Consider the following 22,553-nt stretch of genomic DNA (forward strand, 5'->3'; position numbering starts at 1 on the left):
ACAGGAATGATCATGTAAAAAGTAAACCCAAACAAAATAAAAATAAAAATAAACAATTCAAAATTTAACCTGTGAGAAAATAACATAAAAATAAGGCAGATGACAAGAGACTGAATCCCTAAACATGTTGTTCTCTTAGAGAAACAGCTTCATTGTAAAATACAATACAACAGAAATGATTTTTAATTCAATGTGGATTCGTTCTCTTACTCTTACTGCTGTTCACCACCACGTGGTAATTTAAGCCAAAAACTGCGGGTTTCTTTTTATTTCGCATTCTTATACATTATTTTGGCTCAGTAACAGGTGCTGGGTAAAATATAGTAAAAAGTGCAATACATTCCCCAAATTTTCTAAGTTAGAAGCAAAAAAAAAAGACTCGAAAGAAAACTCTTACAGTACTAGCATACCTGTATACTGCGTCATAACGGTAACGCCTTTTATTTTGAAAGCCCAAACCGGAATAGCATAGTTTCAGTGTAGCTAGCTTGCCGGGTTTTGAGCGGTGCGGGTGGAGCGACAGTGGGGAAGTGCATCTGGCGGTGGTGGTACCACATCCTCTGACCGGTGATAATCCAGCTAATATCGACTGGATAAACGAGCAGCTGTCAGACCGTTGTCTCATTTTGGGCCTGTTCAGCTCGGTCACTTGAGTTTTTTCCTCCTTCTTGAATCTTCCAGAAACTTCGGAGGTTTTAGCGGAAGAAGATAAAGATGAACGACAGTTTGAAGCTTGCGGAGTACGATTTCGAGCGACGTTTCGACGAAAAAGGAGCTCTGGAATGGATGCAGGAGCACTGGTATGTAAAAGAGAGAAAATGGTTTACAGAAAAGCTATAAAAGTGATAAGTTTAATAACTACGCTGTTCTCCTTTTCCCCGAGAGACTATGTAGTCTGATGGGCTCAGTCCTGTCAGGGCTACTCGCCATGCGGACAGGGTGGTCTCCTCTGTCTACTGTATCAGCTTTGTTATTAAGGATGCACGACATGGGACTCCTGTCGACGTCCCATACTTCTAAACTCAATTTAGCCTTTACTATTTATACTGCTATATTTACACCTATATATACACAACTCTTTTTAAATGTAAAGTTTTTTAATGAAAATAATTGACTAATTAAAATCAGCTCTTCTAATAATAAAGCAGATTTGCACAGTGGTTCACGACAGAGTGCTTGAAATTTAACAAAAAAAATGTTCTGATGTGCTAAAGTTGAAACTAGCTGAAGTTCAGACCCAAAACTTTAGTCTTTCGATACCAGTAATCCAATTATTATCTGCTTATACCCACCAATATCATGCTAATAAAACTGTGCATCCCTATGCCATGATACCAGAATTATAAACAAAATGACTCATTATATCCAAATGTCACCTTATACCATTGCAACATTTATAGAAGTAAAAAAAATAATTCCTGCCTTTAGATGTCATGAAATTCAGACTCCTGCATACTGTCTATATTGCACAATAACCAAAATGTAGCTGCCTTATTTGCTCTTTCCTTCTACACAGGTCAGCAATGGAGGATTTTGCCTGCCTTTATTGTTACTAATAAAATGATCCAACATTGTGACATAGAGCTCTTATTTTGTTCTTATTGGTGGGTGCCAAAACCAGCACTAATATTGTTGAATTATCACAAGTTTTTAAAAATGTGCATATGCAAAGTCGAACAGATGTTTGCATTTTTGCAATTTATAAATACTCTCACTTTCACACGAGGAAGCTTTTAGTTAAATATGAATGAAGATTAAAGGTAGTTTTTTTTAATTGATTGTGACAGTTAGGGCTGGGCAATTAATCAAAAATTAGATTAAACCACAAAATGGCCTGCTGCAATTTTCAAATCGCAGAAGTTGCAATATTTCTTTAACTTGAAATGTGTCAAAATACCAGTTTAATATATGATTTTATGCACATCATGTAAACATTAAAGTGTAAATTTTTTTATAATGGTTTACAAAAACCTCCTTTTTGTGTTTTATGTGTTTTTTTCTTAATCAAAATGAGTGACATAAAAATTATAATGCCCTTAAAAAAAGCAAATGACATCACATTTGCAATACGAGCAAAAATAGTGAGCTCATTCTATCTAAAACTGATGAAGCCCAGCGTTACTTCAAGAAGGACATAGCCCTGCTGTGATCAGCTGGTAGCCGGCCTAACCTCCTCCACCCCAGCCGCCTCTTTTATAGCTTAAAGCTTGTTGCACCCCTATATTCAGATTCATGCTACTATGGGTTAATTGCTTTGGAAATCATTTCATTGTTTTCAGTATACATGGTCTTATTTATGGAATTATTTATTGCTTGAATTTTTCAAAAAATACACAAGATTAACCGAAGAAAAATCGCGTATTAAAATCGCAATATTTGGGGGGGGGGAAATTGCAATTTGCTTATTTTTGCAAATCGTTCAGCCCTAATTTGATTGTGATCATTTTCAGTCTCCCTTATATTGACGGGGATCATAATTTTGTGTTTTTCTCATTTTGAATCAGACAAACATACAAAAGAGGGCAAGCAGGAATTTTTGCAAAGTGATGCATGATGTGTAGAGTAGCATAGCTGCAAAACATTTATTAAACTGGTACTTTGACACACATTTCAGGTCAAAGAAATATCGCAACTTCTGCAATTTGAAAATTGCAGTGTGTACTATTGGGATTTAATCTAAAACTCGATTAATTTCCCAGCCCTAGTATTTAGGGATGTCTTGATAACTTGATATGACATTTGTAATAATCAAGATATAAATAGCTACTGGTTTCAAAACCCCAGCAACAAAAAAATCAAAGGTTTAAGCAAACAATAATCATGTAATCACTTGTTTCAGTTATCAGAAATTACAGGCAAGTTCTTGATTTAATTGCATAAAACTGCATAAATATTTTGGCAAAGCTTTGTGGCTGATTCTTTTCCATTGTATTTGTGCACTTTGGAACGTTCTCTTTTCTTTCATAAGTGCAGCTTTTGGGCTATGAATAGACTGAAGAACAGATTTTTTTCAGCTGGTATTCATCCACAAAGTTATGAATTCTATCATTTTAAACATGCGGTATCTTAAAGTGTCAAAGTATTGAAAGTAGAAGAATATATTGATCCTACCTCGGCAACTGATGGCTGAAACCACAAGAGAACTAGATACATTTACTCCAGTAAATTAGGAATCAAGCCTGTTTCACTCAAACAACTCTGACTATTCTCAGTAGAACTTATTTACACTCAAGAAGGGAAGGCTTGGGTGTAAAAACTTAATTTAAAGCTAACTAAGGTGGTCATGATAGCAGCACAGCCTTGATACACCTCTGGTAAAAACAATACCTGTTTCAATACCCAATTTTTGGTCATTTCTTGTTTTTTCATTATCAGAATAGATACAACTGTCATTCTCCCTTTCTCGCTTATGGCTTTTTTCTTAAAGATCTAACATTATTTAAAGGTTAAGGACTTTTTGACCAGTTATTACAACCAAAGAGGATAAATAAGTCTTTTTGAAATAAAAAAAAAGTAGTGGGCATCTCAGATTATATTGTCTACGTGCAGGAAAACCATGCATTAGCTGTAATGCATGCTTCAAAATGTGTTCTCACCTGTATAAACACGAGTCAAAAATGTTGAATCATTGCTCACATAAAAAACGCCTTCCTTATTGTCCAATTAAACGCCTGGTAAAGAGGGAGTGACCTCACACTGAGCTCCAACACAGAAACCTAGTAAGACCACATTTTTTAAGCCTCACTTCCACGAGGCTGTGCAAGAGTGAAACAGAGCACAGCTGTGTTTCTACTACAGGGATAAAATGTAGCAACCCCACACACACAAAGGGCACACAGCACTAAAGATGATATTAAATTAGGGAGTATCAGGCGGATAATAAAGGGAAACACGGATCGGTGTATGCATAATCTTTAGAGTCTTGCTTCAGCATTCTTTCTGCTGATGCATCTGTATAAGCATGCTGTTATACCCCCAGTCAGCATGTTAATCCTCCATGGATCAGATAGATTTGCATAGCTCTCCCTGTAGGATTCACTCACTCATTTCTTCCTCTGAGTCTCCTCCCTTTATTGGAGATGCTCTCTTGTGGTTTCTGACATAATTAGTATCACTACAGGGCTCAGTATCAGTGGACATTTTTGAAGCAGTTGCTTTGAACTCCCAAAACTAAGGAGATTAATACCAAGATTCACCATTCTTTAACATGCATTAGTTTGCATTTATATGGTTATTTTTTTATCTTTGATCACTGAAGATCCGTCAGACATTTTCAGATAGTTTCTGTATCACAAAGTTTGTCAAGAGTTGAATTATTAAAGCTTCCAGCCAGTTATCAAGGCAACTGTTTGTAACTTTTTCTTCTTTTAACAGTTGTTTCAAAGTCGATCTAACAGTACAGTGACTTTGAACAGGCAGAATGGCATCCATCCAGGGTCCAAAACTAACTTTTTCACTTACCAGCCAGCCTGGCTGGTAAGTGACATTTTTTTTTACCAGCCAGGCAGATATTTTACCAGCCAACCAAATAAAAATTGTTTTTAAGTGTTGTAATTTGCTATCAGTATTATTTAACATGTCATTTGGGTCTTGTATTTGATTCTCAATCAATATTTTGATAGTGTGCACTAATACTAGCAATAATGTATGCTAAAAGAGACATAAAGTGAGTAAAAAGACCTTTATTATGTGTAGAACAACAAATGAACTTGCTTCTGTCGATTCTTGTTTTTATAACTTCACAATTCCAACCCTCCTTTATCTGGATGAGGCAAAATAACTCAAGCGATACTCTGGCAGAGTTACTTTAAATTTTAATTTTGGTTTATCATTTAATTTTGATTCCATTTTTCTTAGAAGTTTAGTTTTCTTACGTTTGGTTTAATTTTAAACCTTATGGTCCACTGAAGAGCTTACAACAAATCAATTTATTTTTTTGTGTACAGTCTTCATTAACACTCTAAATGGACCAAAAAGAGACAATAGAAAAAACTGTCAAGGCTCCTTCACAGCGCGGTTAATCTGTTGTCTGGACATGGAGGCGTGAGCATCTCCTGCTCTGACCGCAGCTGAGAGGGACTGCTGCACGAGGAGTGGGCTGCCTGTCAGTGCTTTGGGACAGGTAGGGGCCCACGGCAGCACCCACTGCTCGCGCTCAGGCACAACAACGATACATGATTTCATGTCTGCGTCTTCAAAAGTCTCCAGTAACACCAGAAAAAGTTGCTAGATTTGTCGCTAGGAAAGAGTCGCTAGAGGGGTCTTAAAACTCTGTGAATGACATCATGACTGACGCACTTACGTGACCAAAGATCGCCTCGGCCCGAAATACACATTACTCTGCCAGGTAACCAGCTGATACCAGCATTGTTCTCCAGTAACAAAAAAACGAACTTTTCGCAGGTAAAAAAATAACTCACCAGAGTGGCGAGTGTTAGTTTTGGACCCTGCGTCCATCCCATTTCCACAGAGCGCCTCAGCTGCTTACAGCCCTGTGTACTGTAACTTTGGCAGCTGGTTGCAGTTCTCCTACATGAAGTGTGTTGGCTTTACAGCACTAGTTCAAACACCAGCCGTCAGCTCAAAAAGAAGCCAGTTGCCTGTTGTGTTAATGTACAAAAAACAATCATCTGATAGCAAAGTGTACGTCCCGATATTCTTACAGATTATTTGCAGCATAACCAGTCACCCCCCCCCCGTTAACAAAAAGTGTGATGTGTGAGCTCTATTAGGAATATTTAAGTTATATCTCCAGGATAGGATTGTTTTTTTCTTTGAGTCTCTCTGCTCCTTACTGTCCTCTTAAGGGTTTTTGTTCTACTACATCCATTATAAATGGTGGGAGATCAGCTATCAGGATCCCCGTGCAGCATTAAGTGGGTCAGGCAGCAGCAGCATCTACTTGGCCCAGTATGTATCGTGTCAATCAGGATTAGTCGTCTGGTCATCTCCCACACCACCTCAGACTCACGCAAAGCCCCACAGACACGACACACTCGAAGTCTGAGAGAGGGGTCTGAAGTCTGCCGGGTTTTCTTGAGGTTAAATCACTTTGATTAGAGATTAGAATTTAACAGTTTCATTAACGCTGTCAGGGAAAGGTTATGATTTCAAAGATAAACTTAAGTGCTGTCAAAAAATCTAATTACAGGATTTCTAATCAATTAATCATATAATAAAAGATTGATTTACAAGCAGATTTGACAATTATAATATCAATGAAATAACTCAAAGAAAGTGCTTCTGATGGCATCAGAACTTTTTAGAAGCTTTTGAAACAGCGACATAGATTTAGGTTCAACAGAAAACTCTGCATATCAATAATTGATGCATGCAGATGTAGTTTGAATGAAACTCAAACTTTGCATGTAGGTGTGCAGAGTTTCCTAAAGAATGACACTCTAACGAAACCATCCATGTCCTCATCCTGAGGCATCTTGGTAAAGATTAATTTAAGCTCTTTTAGTGTGATAATTCTGTTTTTGATAAAGATTTACATAGCCATGAAGAAGTATAATTTTTTTGTTCATCATCATCAACCTTTTTTTAAATCTCGAGGATCGCTTAGGTTTCCCTCATTTACAGTGATGTCAAGTTGCAGGATGATAATAAAGAAATACTAAAGATAAAAACACTACTACTCGTAATAATACATTTAAATAATAATAATAATGACTAGAGCCCGACCGATATTGGATTTTTGGGGCCGATGCCAATTCCAATATTGGGAGCTAAAAAACAGCCGATAACCAATACATTGGCTGATATATGAAATGAGAAAATTAATATACACAGGATATATACTGTACATGAACACAAATTCTTGTGTTTATATTATCTTTGTTTATTTCACAAAGATGCAACTTAGACGACGTTAAAATGCTGTTTCATAGTATTATATTAGGTAATGGTGGACATGTGAATTAACAGTTGCACTCCTGCATCTCTACTCCTCCAAGCAGTAGAGACGCAATTGGTCGACTACAACTCCCACAATACTTTGCGTTTCAACAAATATGGCTGCCCACTGAAGAAAGTCAAAGTACATGATTGAAAATGGACTTAAAATGGATAAAAACACGCTTATTATCGGCTGTAACGCTGTGGATTTAATCTCCAAAGACCACGAAATGTCACCAAAGTTCCAGGCTCACTACAGTGGCGTCCTTTAGAGCTACAGAGACATTGATGGTAGCAAATGAATAGCAAAATGGTCAGCTTTCAGGGGAAAAAAAGATTAAGTTTCTATGACTTACGGTTCAAAAGTTATCAATGTTCTTTATACACTGTCTTAAGTATTGTTGTATAGGACAACACTGTCCTCAGAGACTCTAGAAAGTCAGCCAAGTTCTGGGCTCACTAGAAAATGTTCTGTAAGAGCTACAAATGCTTGGAAGACATGATTAGAAAGGCACAACAGAGAGCTTTCACGGATCAATGCCGTGTGGGCATTGATCCGTGAACTGAAAGCTTCTCTTGGCAGAGATGATTATTTGCTCTTCTCCTGACCAACCTTGGCATGAATTTTATCCACCAACAAGCTCCACAGTTCAGAAACTACTGCAGGGTCTGCTTTTCTATCCAGTTACCACTGTTGTGCATGCCTACTACCTCATTTAGCCTTGTTGCTCTGATTGGTCTGTAATTAACATGGCAGACAGAATGTTAGCCCAATCACCTTGCAGGATGTTTTTTGAAAAGCCCTGCCCTTCCCAGATGCTTTCTGTGTCAGGTTTCCCAGATGAATGTGAAATACAGTGCTTGACAAATTTATTAGACCACCTGTCTCAGAGACCATCCAGCATCATGAAGTGCTTTAATGTGGACTCTTTCATTTTCAATGAGCTCTCCAAGTTTTACCATTTTGAACAGGAATGAGGAATTTCAAACTTTTTAAACCCAAATTTGAGCCGGCTCACTGGGCTTCTCTGAGAAGTCAGAAGTGAATCAAGCGTAACATTCAACCACTAAAACTAATTTTTTTTGTTCAGGAATGCAAGTAAATAATTATAATTTGACATATTAATCAAGAAATATTAATGTGCTTTACTATTTTTTCAGTTTTTCAGTAAATCAGTAAATTTGAAAATTCATGGACAACAATAATTATTATATTTTAGCATTAAAAATATTTGGGTTAAAGAGCTTCTACATATTGGTGTATTAACCATTGCAGAAACATAAAAAATGATTTTGGTTTTACCAATGCTGTTAATTTAGGGCAGCTGTGGCACCTTACTTTGGGTGGTGGTCTAATAAATTTGTTAAGCTGTGTATATCCTCATAATGGAGATATGAAACAGTCTGTTGAGCCTTCTTTAGCTTCTGTTGTTTCTGCCTGAGCTCCTTGGTTCTGTCTTCATGTCGTCCAGCTGCTGTAATTGAAAAATTATCAGTGATTGTAGATAATCCAGATAAAGCCGTGCCAGGATGTAATAACGTCCTCACTAGAGCTGGAGTCTAAATGGTCAGTGTGTCAGCCTAAAAGTCTGCTCATCCTCTGCTGTGACAATGAGACTACGGTAAATATGTGTGTTTGTTAAAAAAAAAAAAACATTTTTGATTCACAGTTCTGCTTGTCAACATGTTATCAGTGAACCTGACACACACAGGGCCCCCTGAGCAGACAGTCAGAACATGTCATGTTTGCTTTAAATTGCTGTCTGGTCTCTTCTTCCACATTGTGCAACATTTTTACGTAACCGCACTAATCATCTGGTGTTTCAGAGTCTGACTGAGGTGATTTAGAGTCAGAGGAAGTTGTCTTCTTCCTCTGTAACCTCAGAGAGGTCAAAGTACACCTAGGGTGGCGTGAGAGGACTGTTTTTTTTTCTCTGAAAATGTTTTTTATGCACAACAGTGAGTGCAGTTGATCAGCTTTATCTGTGCTGTAGAGAATGAAGTGCTGGTATTTATTCTCTCCCTGCCTCATCCTTGTAGTCTTTTTTTCACATTTTTTAATAGGGTATGATACCAGATTATTTTTATAACTTTGACATAATTCAAACATTATCAATACCCAATTTCAATACCACTACTCATTCGCTTACAGCAGTTTTTTTTAAACATGACTAAAGATCTGAAGTTTTTTAAGCTTTTATGCATTTTAACAAAATAAGTTATAAAAGCAGAGATTGTGTCGTATTTAAAAGTAGTATTAAACAAGTGTCGACAACATGGACAGCTGAAGATGAAGTCGTAGGGAAAAATATCAATGCATTTTCCCAAAGAGATGTCATTAAGTTTCCTCCTATGTCCAATAAAGCCGACGTGCTAAAACTACAGCATTGTCCCTGTGCTGTCATTATTAAAAAAAAAAAGAAAAAGAAAATTTGCAGTCTGCAGATATTTGACATTTCAGCTCTAGACATGGTAGAAGAAATGAAATGATGATGTAAATATTTGTCCATTAAATTTTTTCTGATCAACCAATATTTAGCCATGTTTAAATATAAGGCATACAGTCTGATTGCTACTTTTCATCAGTGTTCATTGTGTCTTATTATGTTTTTTTTTTCTTACTTCCCAGGAGCAAAGCCTTCATGTTCTGTGGCCTGTATGCTGTCTTCGTGTTCGGTGGTCAGCACTTCATGAGGGAGCGGTCGAAGCTGAACCTGCGTCGTCCATTGGTGCTGTGGTCACTCAGCCTCGCCATCTTCAGGTGAGTCAGACACACTGCAACATAAATCAGGCATATTTCAATAACAGATTTAAAAACAATGGACTGACGCGATGCCACTGTGTGGGTAGTTTGCAGTCATGTGATCCTCATCATATGTGAATGTCAGATTGGAGGCAGGAAGTGAAGAACACCAGTAAAGAGTCAATGGTAATGGAGGAAAGTTAGTACTTTGAAGGTCGTTTTTGACCTTTGAAAATTTCCACATACATTGGTATGATCCCTACACTTTGACTTTTGAACCTTTAAGCTCATACTGAACTAAGAGGCTCGTTGTGCCCCTTTAACAGCTTTTCTCCCTTGTTTTGTAATCACATGTTTTTAATTGAAACGCTGATATACTATGCAATAAGCAAATAATAAGCAAATAAACCTTCTGAGGCAAGTGGCCGAGCAATGATGTGCCTTTCAAAGCCATGCTGGCTCTACTACCTGGCTCTTTCACCTGAACCACAGGAGATGGCTCCCATCTGAGAGCCAGTTGCTTTTTTTTCCATTTATAATAAGCTAAAAAGCCAACGTGGTGCCAAATGTAGAGCCATTTGGGAGCCAATAAACTGGCTCTTGAGCCAAAATGACCCAGATCTCTAAAAAGAGACAGGACTCCCATCACAGCCTGGATGGACAACAGAGTTTACCGTGACAAACTGTACTGAACACAACCAGACTGCTATATGGGAATGGATCATACAGGAATGTTGTTTGTCTTTTTCCCTCCATGTCTGTTGCTGTTTCTCTGTGAGAATTTTACACTTTTTGCCTTAATGTGCCTCGACTCACGGGACTCAGAGTAGCTTGATTTGTGTTTTTCCTGCCCCCATCTGGAGTTCTTGCTGTGGCTTGACATCATCTGCAAACAACCGATGCTTTGCATTAACATCTTTTGGTGTTATGTTTTCTGCAGAACAGTTGAGTGACTTACCTTCAAATATATATTTCAAAAGCAGCTTATTTAAAGAGTTGCTATTGCTTTTCTAAAGAGAGTTGCATTGTTTGCCATCCTGTAATCTCTGGATTGATAAATTACTACACTGCACAGTGATAGCAGGGCTGTTGGAGGTTTTATCGCTTTACAGTGATGAGTAATGTTCAATCTTTATGACTGCAGCAAAGCTGGAACAATGGACATGTGGGAGGAATCCTCTGGTTCATGTTTTTATGAAAAACAAACCCACAGGTTGTAAAGTGATGCTTTTCGTTTGGAGATTGTGACTTTGAAAAGGTCACGGTTGTCTAAATATGATGTTTGATACTCTGCACTGGCTGAATGATTAACCTTTTACACATCTAAGCTACAGAGGCCATCTCACTTTACATGAGGATAATAAAGCTACTGTGTTAGGTGGCTGACATTTTAAATACAGATACTTTTAAAGATCATGTGCTTCAGATGGTACAAAATATGTTATTTTTACATGCAGTAGCACCAAAAAGTACCAACCTAGCTTTTAGTTTTTTGAAAATAAATATAGAGCATCATATCATGGAGTAAAGCGCTTTTAAAACAGAGAAAGATCTGCTGTTATGTAAAAATACTTTATTTTTTGTGTATGACTGAATCTTTGCAAATCTGAACTTGCACTTATAAACCGTGTGTTAATGTTGTGTTCCCTCTGCAGCATCATTGGAGCTCTAAGGACGGGGTATTACATGGTCCACGTCATCACAAACAGCGGCTTCAGACAGTCCGTGTGTGACTCTAGTTTCTACAGCGCCCCCATCACAAAGTTCTGGGCCTACGCCTTCGTTCTCAGCAAAGCCCCTGAGCTGGGTAAGACTTCCTGCCTGCGTGTTTAATCCTGATTACTAACATTAACATGCTAGCTTTCAAACAACCTCATTACTCAAATGGTTACTGAAACAATACATGATTACAGGATTTCTATTATGGGGTCAAAATTGTCTTAATTTGGATTAAAAGTTGATTTTTTTTGGATGTTTCAGTGGCTGCAAATACTCAGAAATGTCTGCTATATTTTTGCCTCTGGCATGTTAAAATGAAGACTTTAAAATGCTGTAGAAACACATTTTTTTTTTTTTACCAATAATCTAAAAGAAAACTTTACACTTTAACAAATATTTCCTGATTTTAACCAGCAATTTAAGCTTGCTGTCTTGCAAAATCAACATAATAAATGCAGCTTGAAAACCAGGTTATGGCAGAATTAACTATGCATGATGAGGATTCAATTTCAAGGCTCTGAAGTGGCAGCAGAGCTCTTCACAAACTTCCTACATCATTCTCAGAGGGTTTTTTCATACATAAACCTTAACCTTGAGTTACTGAAGGAATCGTTTCCTCTCTTGACGTATGATCCTCAGAGATCTTAAACTTTCCCGTAAATCTAACCATGAACAATTACTTTAAAAGCTGCTGCTCTGCACAGAGTTGCTACCTCACTATCTGCAGCCTCATCTCATCTCCGTAGGCGCTCTGGGAATGCTGAGGTGGCAAGAATATTCCATTAGTGCCTGATTGATGCAGACAGCATTTCCTCAGCTGCAGAGGGGAAGAGTGTCTTTATCCTCTTATTGGTCAGTTCATTAGTTTATGATCTGTTCATAGGGAACAGGCTGTGGTATTAGATGTGTTAATAAAGACGGAGGGAAGGAGGGTTTCAGGTTTCCTCAGAATTTCATCTTTGCTTAGTGCAGATGATGGGGTTCTATTGGCACCTGTAACAGCAGATTGCACCCCGCCTCAAGTAAAGGAGTTCAGGTATCGTAGGATCAGTCAGGTGTGAGGGTAAATGGAGCAGGGGTTTGACAGTTCTGCATCTGCAGTAATGCAGTTGTTAGTAGCTCCAAACCTAATCTGTGGTCATGAGCTTTAGGTCATGAATGGAAGGAAGAGATTGTGATACAGCAGCTAAAATTCCTGTGGGCTGGGCTTAACCTTAACAACAGGGTGAAGATTTTTGACATTCATCAGCTGAGGTGGCATGGGCATCTGATTAGGATGCATGCTGGAGGAATTAGAAGTATTAACTAGCCTAAGAACATCTCGGGCTCCCCCAGGAGGAGCTGACAAATGCTGCAGGGGAGGGAGATGTCAGGGTTGACTTGCTTAGCCAGCTTCCAACCTCGACTCTACAGCAGATAAATGGAAGAGATAAGGTGGATGGATGGAATCAAACAATGGAGAACACCCAAGGTCACCTGCATTTGGCAGTGAAATCTCTTCAGGTTTTGGTTTTTTGATTGGAAAGATAGGTTAGAGCAACCACACTGAAAGTTGCATCTTACTATCGAGTTACTGCAAACTTAATCTCAGTTTTCATTACCAAAATGTTCTTACCTTCAGCTAATCAGTCCATATAGGTCTCCTCATTTACACAACAGTCCAACCTGGTGATTAAAATGAGCAAACTAGTGAAAAAACACTTTCAACTTATAAAATAATGTTCATGTTTGCTCGACAGTCTTCTTCAGGGCTTTAGGTTGAACTGTCTCTAGACTGGGTGCATGTTTGCTGAGGAGGGCTGCCCACAGAAGTAACCCCCCCCCTCCAGCATTGGTGCTGGCATCCTACTTTTAAGAGCTGAAAAAAAATTTGTGACGCTACTATTGGGTTCTGATGTTGGAGTTATTATCTCATGCTACTTTTCAACCCGTTTTCACCATATTTTGCACCAATTTTGACTGTTTTTTACCCTTTATTCCCCACTTATTTGCCACTTGTAACCCATTTTTGCCACTGTTTTAAAACATACAACTCTTTTTGCCACTTCTATTTGGCACCTTTAGCTAATTTTGCCCAATTTTGCCATTTTAACCAATTTTTGCTGCTTTTTGCACATATTTGCCAGTTTATTTGCTAATAATGGCAATTTTTTGCCACTGTTTTGCCGTTAAATGGGAATTATTTCCACTTTTAGCACTTTTTGGACACTTTCTTCCACTCTGACCCTTTCTTTTGCTGCGTTCTGCTCATTTTTGTACCACTTCGCCACTTTGAACAATTCTTGCATTTGCTAACCTTGAAAAGCAGATGGATACGCCCATCTCTGTGTTTCTTACTGCTGAATCCATCTTGCAAAGCTCCCATCTGAACAGTTTGGGCCCGGTTAGAAAGTGACAGGACCAATCAGCAACGAGTGGCAGTACTTTTGAACGTGGCGGAGTGGTGATGTAAGCAAGCAGCAACAAGAGGCCGGTGCAATTATGGCGGAAGAGATCAGCGTGGATGCTGCTAGTGCCAGTTTTATCAGAACTTGACAACATTTCTTCATTAAAATAAGAACAAAGAACAGCAGTGACTTGTTTTCTGTTCAAAAACTACACATATTTGCCACTTTTCACCCATTTTTGCTACTTTTTGCCCATTTTGCCAGTTTATTTGCTAATTATGGTCCATTTTTTGCCACTGTTTTGCTGCTTAATGGCAATTATTTCCACTTTTAGACCTTTTTTTAAGGAACTTTCTTCCACTCTGACCCTTTGTTTTACTTCTGCTCATTTTATGCAACTTCGCAACTTTCAACAATTTTTGCTGCTTTTTTTTTTGCCCCTTAACCCACTTGTACCACTTCTTTTTCTACTTTTAACCTACATTTGTCAGTTTTCACACTTTTTGGTCTCTTAAATACTCTTAATTTGATTATTTTCCATTAAAGTTGTCCCAGTTTCTTCTACTTTATTTTCTGGCATCCTGACATTTGTCCACATCATGGCTTAGCTATGGAGTCTGACATTACTGTTATTATCATTTTGTGCCCATCCATGTTGTTTACATTACCAATAAAAAGGTTATTCTGTTTTTCAAAAAGAGGTTTACATTTTAGAAAAATACTAAAATTCATGTTTGGTAGCCTTGAGGAGAGTAGTTATCATTCAGGCTCAAAATGAAATATGGTTATTGCAGATTAACTTTGAAATGGACCATGAATTTGCTGACCTCCATGGGCCGACAGTTTTACTGGGCCCCAGAAAGCTCTCCCGTTATGGCTGGCCTTGTTGCTGAGTGAATTCAGTGGCAAACCTCAGTTTTGGGTAGAGGCACACGTGTGTGAGGCACGTCGTCTATGCTGCATCTCCCTGCTGTCAAAACCTTGTCTGTCTTTATGAACCTGAAAAAAACTCCGAACAAGTGAGCATTCTTGGTTTAACTGAGTTAGGGAAGAATTCAAAATAAAAGCATTCTGTATAAATGACGAGTTTCTCCACAAAATGCCAAATCTGACTGGTAATTTTAAAAGCACAAATCCAAAGTGTATCCATACTATTTCAATCATGCTTGTGACAAGGGATGCATGATATTGGATTTTTGTCGATATCCGATATGCCGATATTTACAGATTCATTTTGGCCGATACTGATATCGAAACAGATACTTAAATATGCTTTTTGGACAAGAAATTTCTGTCCTTTTGGACACACTTTAATGTTTGAGGATGACCAAGGAAATAAACTTTAGTCCTTAAAAAACACTTTAAAGTTAAGGAATAGGATAAATAAAGAAAAAGACCTCAGCTGACATAGATCTGTTGGTTCAGCCTAAAAGTCCATTCATTTATTAGTATGTATGGACAAAATTTACAGCCAATATATGCTGAAATACACAGGCAAAATACCAGATGTAAATATCGGCAGAAATTTTGATATCTGCCGATACAGATACCAGACTGATAATATCATGCATCCCTACTTGTGACATACTGAACCCACATAAGCATGCCTTCTAAAACAAAACAAACATGGGTTTCTGTTCATCATTTTCCCATCTTTTTTTGGTTTGTGGAAAAAAAGGCGAGCCTGTTATTACCTACATTCTCAGTGTGAAATGTGGCACTATGTTAGTTGTCTGAAAGCTCTGTCATATTAAAATGCACACCAGAATTAAAATCAAGCCATGACGCAGCCATTATGTGGCTGCGATGCACCCAGTCTGAAACTTCAGGCAAAAGCACGCCAAGATCCTTTGTCTGATCAGGAATGTGTTTGAAAACAATCAAACAAATGAAAGTTTCATACTGCCTGGCAGACAGCAGGACCTTCGAAACCCCTGATAGATAATTTGGAATGATAGATGATAATGAATGATAATTTGGTCCTAATAACTGACTTCCTCCCCTCATCTCTCTCAGGTGACACAGTGTTCATCATCCTGAGGAAGCAGCGCCTCATCTTCCTGCACTGGTACCACCACATCACCGTGCTGCTCTATTCCTGGTACTCCTACAAAGACCAGGTGGCAGGCGGCGGCTGGTTCATGACTATGAACTACATCGTCCATTCCCTCATGTACACGTACTACGCTGCCAAGGCGGCCGGCATGCGGATTCCCCGAGTCTGCGCCATGATCATCACAGCCACACAGATCATGCAGATGGTGATGGGTCTGACCGTGCTGGGTCTGGTTTACCGCTGGATGCACGAAGTTCACTGTCCGTCCCACATGGACAACATCACATGGGGCTCGCTCATGTACCTCAGCTACCTGGTCCTGTTCGCCTTGTTCTTCTACAACACGTACCTCAGAGGCTCCTCAGGGGGCAAAGGATCCAAGGCAGAGTAGAGTCTGTGCCATAAGTTAGGGTCCACGAACACGTCAGTCACAACTAACTAACTGGCTCCTCCTCTTTTACAACAACTTCACTTGACTTTTGATAGAAACCTGAGGCTAAAACGACAACTAATACCTGGATTTAGAGCAGTAGCACGGAGGAGGCCAGTTCAATATGATGTCTTATTACAGTAAAAAGGGCATTATATTTGACTAACATAGTTCTTTAATGATTGCCTTTCACTCTTGACCAGAAGCATAAAAAGCCATGTGAGGGCCAAAAATTTGTCAGAGGTAGAAACAAAAGTTTGTGTTTATAATTTAAGAAAAGTGAGTTGTTGATGTAAACGTTAAAGCTCTGAAATGAAAAAAGCACTTGCACAGTGTTAAAGGAATAGTTCAACATCATCTTCTCTGCAGTTAGGATGCATCTTAGCATGACTGGAAGTCGTAGAAACCAACTTACCAGCTTGTTTCTAAAGGGGACAAATGAAAAAAATGACTTACCAGATTACTTGCAAATATAGTCCATGGTATAAAATGGTAGTCGAAACTGAAACCTGAGGCAAAAATTGTTTATTTTTCAGGGATGTCTACATGTTTCGACTCCAATGAGTCTTCATCCCAACATGTAGACATCCTGAGTATCTCTAAAAAGATCGTAACGGTGATAGCTAGCTGGTTTACCTTGCATCAGTCAAGCTAAGCTAAGATAAATAATCCACAACTGCAGGTCTTTTTTAAACCTTTGAACTACAAACTTACGTCCGGCTTATCTCACTCTCATAGAAGAAAAATGTTGAACTATTCCTTTAAAGTAGTGTCTGTTTTCGCCCTAGCACTGTGACCTACAGGATAGTAAAAGGGAACAAAGACTTCACAATGCACTGACTTTTAAAGGGCGTTATTTATCCCAAGTTTAGCTCTTACCACTAAAATGCACATGCTCTACACCGGACACACGTTATTTTACACATGAAGCACTGTGATCAGTTTGTGTTTGTTATGTCACACTCAACACGTCATAGTTTACCACAGCTCGCTAACAGAGCGGATTCTTCCTGCTTTCAGCACACAAATACTTCATCTGACGATAAGATCTGAGTGACGAACATTCTTCATCAGACAGATAGCTTCTAGAGGTCGGGTTGTGTAATGAATACCTGGCCTTGACCTTTCTGCATTACTGTTAAAAAAGAAAAACATGTTTACACACCGTGCACGTTCTGCCTTTTTTATCTCACATGAGAACCCTCACTGGACAAATCTCGCCCTAAAATCAGCCTCTTTATGCTCACTAGCAATATAAAAGAAGAACTGCACAGTTTAATGTCAAATTTGTGAAAGTGTAGATTTATTTATTTTGACTTTTTAAATCTCAGTCCAAAAGTCAAACATTAACAAATTCGTGCATGCTTTACTCGTGTGTTTGGTTTACAAAATCTAGGAGAGAAAAAAAAATATGGTTCAGATGATTGTCACATCAGTGAGTCCTCGAGCGTCCTTATTATTGATACGTGTTTAAATCGTCATGAGCACTTAAGGACAAAATTTAACAGGAAATGTTATAAACCCAATAAACACTGATTAAAAGTGAGGTTTCAATGAATAGACTCGGATAAAACAACTTATATTAGATCAGAGTTGGCACACAATCCATTTAAAAAAGGGAAATATTAATCTTATTGCAAATTATTTCATAAACTGTAAGAACACTTACTCACTTTATTGCAAGTCCCTTGAGGAAGGTATCAACACATATAAATCACCTATATTTGAGTGTCGATAGATTATATCAACGAACCCCCCAGGGGATCTTGAGACGCTCAGAGGGGGTCGCCAGATGCCTACCAAAAAACCAAGAATATTGTTTAAATGATTTCAAATTGTTTGTTTAATCCATCTTTTAGGGCTGTCAAATTCTGTAGTCAATCGTGATTAATTACACCCACTTTTTTACATTTTAAAATTCCACTAGTTTGCACTCAGAACTGTTTTTGAGTCCCTTTGGATTTTTCTGTAGGGTATTTGACTTCCTGTTTGGACACAGACTTGGTTTATAGGTAGATTGTAGATTTGAACATGAACTTTATCACAGAAAAAAAGCTTGTAATGGATCATTAAGGAAACAAGGGGACAGTAAAAAGGTAAATATTTCTTAGCACAAGATTCACATGACTTTTGACTTGTCCACTGGATTTTTAAAGTGAAATGAGACATTAAGGAGCAGTGATGGACTTGTTTAACATCACTGTTGCTGCAGGGAGACGCTGCCGTGGCACAACCAAAGTGTTGAAACAGACAATAAAGCGTGAGATTAATAACGGTTAAAAAATTAGTTTAATTGGGGGCCTTGAGTGATCTTGACAGCCCTACTCTTTTAAAAAAATCTGCATAAAATGAGAGAAATGTAAAATAAAAACATGGTAATTTGTAAGTCTGCACATGACTATTCTTGAATGTGCATGGGTGTGTTCAACCCCCTTCAGGTACGCTTGGGGCCCCCGGTCTTTGGCACCAAACTTTGGGAACCCCTGGATTATATTTGGCATCTTACCTCAAAAATCAACTGGCACTGAAAAGACAAACAGCTTTCTCAGTCAATAGATGCAACTTCCTTTGCAACTTTTTGAAAGCTGCAGCAAAATCGAGCAATTAGAGCTGCAACAGCCAGAAAAAGCCTGCAACATCCTGGGGTGACTGGATTATAAAGGGTCTGTGTGCATGGATGGAGCTTTTTACACAGGCAGTGTGCATCACCTCAGTTTCAAAGCGCTCATTCTTGCTAGGTTACAAAAGTAAGCTTGCACTTCCTTCGGCCATGATTAAGCTTTATAGCTCCTTACGCTCATTTCCCCACTTGTTTCAATGAAATACCACCAAGAAAACAGTGTAAAAGAGTCTAAAACAGCAGCTTTAGACCTTTTAATTCTATCCTAGGAAAGACAAGTCATATTATTTATTTCTCCAGTCATTTACAGAGCTGATATCACAATTGGTTTTGATCGTCTGACAAGGCAGGAATGATGAGCATTGTGGCGTAGTCATGGAAACAGCTGATGCTGAATGCTAAAAATACTGAACTGCACTCGTTTTGTGGAATTGACAAGTAAAAGAAATCCAAGGCGAGGATGGGGTATTGCCACTGATTGCCTGAGTCAATTTCAGTTTGTAAGTTCCCAATTCAATTTGATCCAATTCATGTAGGGATGTTTTAGTTAAAATAAAAAAAATATATATATATATTTTGCTTCAACATTTAAGAGACTCTCAGAAAAGCAAAGTTGGAAATAATTGAAAGAATGCTCCAACCAGGCACATTGTTAAAAAATATCAAGGTTTGCATTACAAATTGGCCCCTCCTAGTAGTATTTACATATATTTTACCTCCATGTGGCAAATGTCGTGTTGCATATGGCCTTTCTTTCAACCAGCTTTCCTCTGTCTTTATAGTTTTTAAATACGAAGTAAAGTCAGAGAAGCCGCCTTGAGGAGAAGGCCTATATTAACAGATCACTCTGTAGATTATATGAATCGATATCATAATTTAAAAAAAGAATTGATCTGAATTGGGTAATCCATTTTTGGGGGGGGATTTTAACCACTTAACGCTATTTAATGAAAGATTTTGCAGTATAGACCTTAGATGGAAAACACATGATTGAACAAGGATATGGGATGAAACAACATTTCATCGCAGAAGCCCTGAAATTAACATTTTATTTTACTCTGTTGGGTGTGACAGTATTGAAATGTACTGTAGGTTGTTTAATAGGGATCTTAAGGAATGGACACATTATTGTGGGTAAACCTGCTTTGTTATCCCAAGATAATGAGTTAAAATAAGTCAAGATCTTAAGAAAACAACTGAGATCTACTCAAAGCTCAACTTAAGGCATCCATAATCATGGACTCTGCCACATATTTCGTCCCATAACAGCTTACGTTTGCCTAACCAGTTGAAAACCACTGGTCTGCATGCCCATACAAGTACCTAAAATTGATTTGAATTGTTTAGACAGTTGTTTGGATTTTTCATCCTGTCATTTCTATGACTACACAAATCCCATCTCCAAAAGCACCTCATACATTATTTTAGTCCAGAAAGTGCTCCTTTATAAAGTTTTTGCTTCATTTTTGTTCTAAAAACAGGTGCTACAACTACAACAAATCACAGGAGTGGACGCAGGCCCTAAACCAGGGGTGTCCATAGCTTTGCCCGCAGCAAATTTTAGAAATGAAATGAAATAAGGCCCACTTTAGAACATAAAGCTTTTGCCTGAATGTATGTTCTTAGTTTCAGCACAAGGTGGCGCTAGCTTGCTAATTTAGTGTAAAAAAAAAAAAAAAAAAAACACTTTGACAAGAAGAATTTATTGATTTTTTAACTTTGTGATTAAACTAAGACAACACTGTAAATGGTGAACATGTTGGCAACCAAAGTAATAAGGTTATCTTGAGTTCTAATGCCCTAATTGATTACCACAGCAAACAGCAGCACCAATGTGTTCTAGGTGAATATTTAGGGCCAACCAGGGCCCCCTGAACTCTGGCCTCACCGAATTCCTCAAATTGATTGACTACTTGCCTTGTATATGAAAGTGGCCCCACTGTTCCTATATATTTCTATATGTAGAAATGGTATGGACGCCCCTGCCCTCAACTCTAGCATTCTAGTCCCAGTCTAAGATGCTTTTTGTCAAATACTTGTATTCTTTTTCCATGAAAATTGACAGCCTTGAGGATCAAAAAAAAGCAGCTTTGTAGAAAAAGGATGCTGTCCTTTTCTCAAAGCCCTGAGCTTTCCACCATCTACAAATCTTCAATGTTAATGGGTGATTAAAGCATTAAAAATCAGGAGCTAATGCTTTTTCATTGCATTTTTCTTAAAGGCCTTGAATGAGGGAAAGTTCCTGTAGTTTAATAGGAAGAAGCCTTTTCAAATCATCAAAAATAAACTCTACTTAATCTCTTAAAGCTCCTTCATCCTCCTAAGTTCTGGTAACTTTTAGTTTTTTTTCTTCTTTTGTAAAACGGTTCATGCGTGGGCAGTGGTTTGTTTTATATGCATGCTCTTTTTCATTCATTTGTGTCCTTTTTTACTCGCATTGTACTCTTCTTCTGCCACATTACACCACAAAACACTTCCTTGTATAATGTTTATACCAGCATTTAAAACCATCCAACTCTGCATGTTGTTGATCCATGCCAAGGCAGCACATGATTTGATAATTACAGAGCTATAATTAGATTTAAATTACTCCTCACAGTTCGTTCATCAGGCTGCCTCTGTAAACAAATTGACATGCAACACTGAGGACTGCTGTGATGATTCATGCTATGTTTAATGAGCTGCTAAAGGGGAGAAGATACACAATAATAATGTGTCCATTGTATATATTAAGATTATTTATTTTCTTACATAATACCACAGTCTTACATGGGCCTGAGTTGTACCTGGTAGATCAGTTTTTTAGGACTTTGCACTTTGCTTAGATTTTCTGTCCTGTGGTTGCTTGCTCCTCATGTGCTGACAAACCCACCTTTTTGTTTTTTTAATGCACAGAACTGGAGGATAATTGTGAAGCCATTCACACTGATGTTTGTAGCAGATTTAGATTTCTATTTTTCCTACATGGTACATTTTCATTCCGTCCTTTTTTTGCCTCACATCAGTGCACATAATGGACCTAATCTGTGTAGTCGCAGCTTATAAATGTACATTTAGGGGGGTGAATGTGGAGCGAATCTGCTGTCATGTTTAACCACTTTTACTTGAATTTACCACTTGAGACTGTTTTGATTTGAGTGCCAAAATACGCATCTGTCATTTCCTTTCTGTCGTGATTCAATGTAAGCACACTGTGTTGGTCTGTCTGTGAAATCTCCTCTGGTTTCATCCTGTGGATTCTGCTCTGCAGTCAAAGGGAATAAAACAGTTTAAGGGCTTTGATGTTGAAATGTTACAATAAAGAAATTCCTGGTTTTAAAAGGTCTAAATGTGTTTTTTGAAGCATTGCACCTTTAGTCATCATATTAAGCTTGCCACACCACACAATTTTAAGCCTGACTTTAGTCCATATTTGGTCCCAGAGTAGTCAAAGGTTGATTTTTCAAAAAAGGCTCAAGTGTTTGGTGTCAAAATGATTATTTTACTCTCCCTTACTGTGTTGGTAGTAGTGTTGATTTTACTTCGATTTCTTTATAATATACTGAAGCAGATACTGACACACCTTTAATGCTCTCTGCCCAATCTTTCCTTGTGTTTTACCAGTTATACACATTATAGAATTATTTTATTTTAGTCTCCTTAACAAAAAAGTTCTTATGGAACTTCTATTTTTGTTGCAATCATCAATATTTTATTTT

The 22,553-nt window shown here is 38.0% G+C and overlaps 1 protein-coding gene across 1 annotated transcript; it reads left to right on the forward strand.

Moving 5' to 3' along the window:
* The first annotated feature begins 538 nt into the window (after window positions 1–538).
* Window positions 539–20,585, forward strand: LOC121528468 (elongation of very long chain fatty acids protein 6-like). Its single transcript, XM_041815944.1, has 4 exons — window positions 539–800; window positions 9,530–9,661; window positions 11,299–11,450; window positions 15,766–20,585. Exons 1-4 carry the CDS (start codon window positions 715–717, stop codon window positions 16,194–16,196), a joined length of 801 nt encoding a protein of 266 aa, XP_041671878.1. The 5' UTR covers window positions 539–714; the 3' UTR covers window positions 16,197–20,585.
* Window positions 20,586–22,553: the final 1,968 nt, after the last annotated feature.

This window comes from Cheilinus undulatus, linkage group 20 (assembly GCF_018320785.1).
Source record: "Cheilinus undulatus linkage group 20, ASM1832078v1, whole genome shotgun sequence".
Classification (NCBI taxonomy): Eukaryota; Metazoa; Chordata; class Actinopteri; order Labriformes; family Labridae; genus Cheilinus; species Cheilinus undulatus.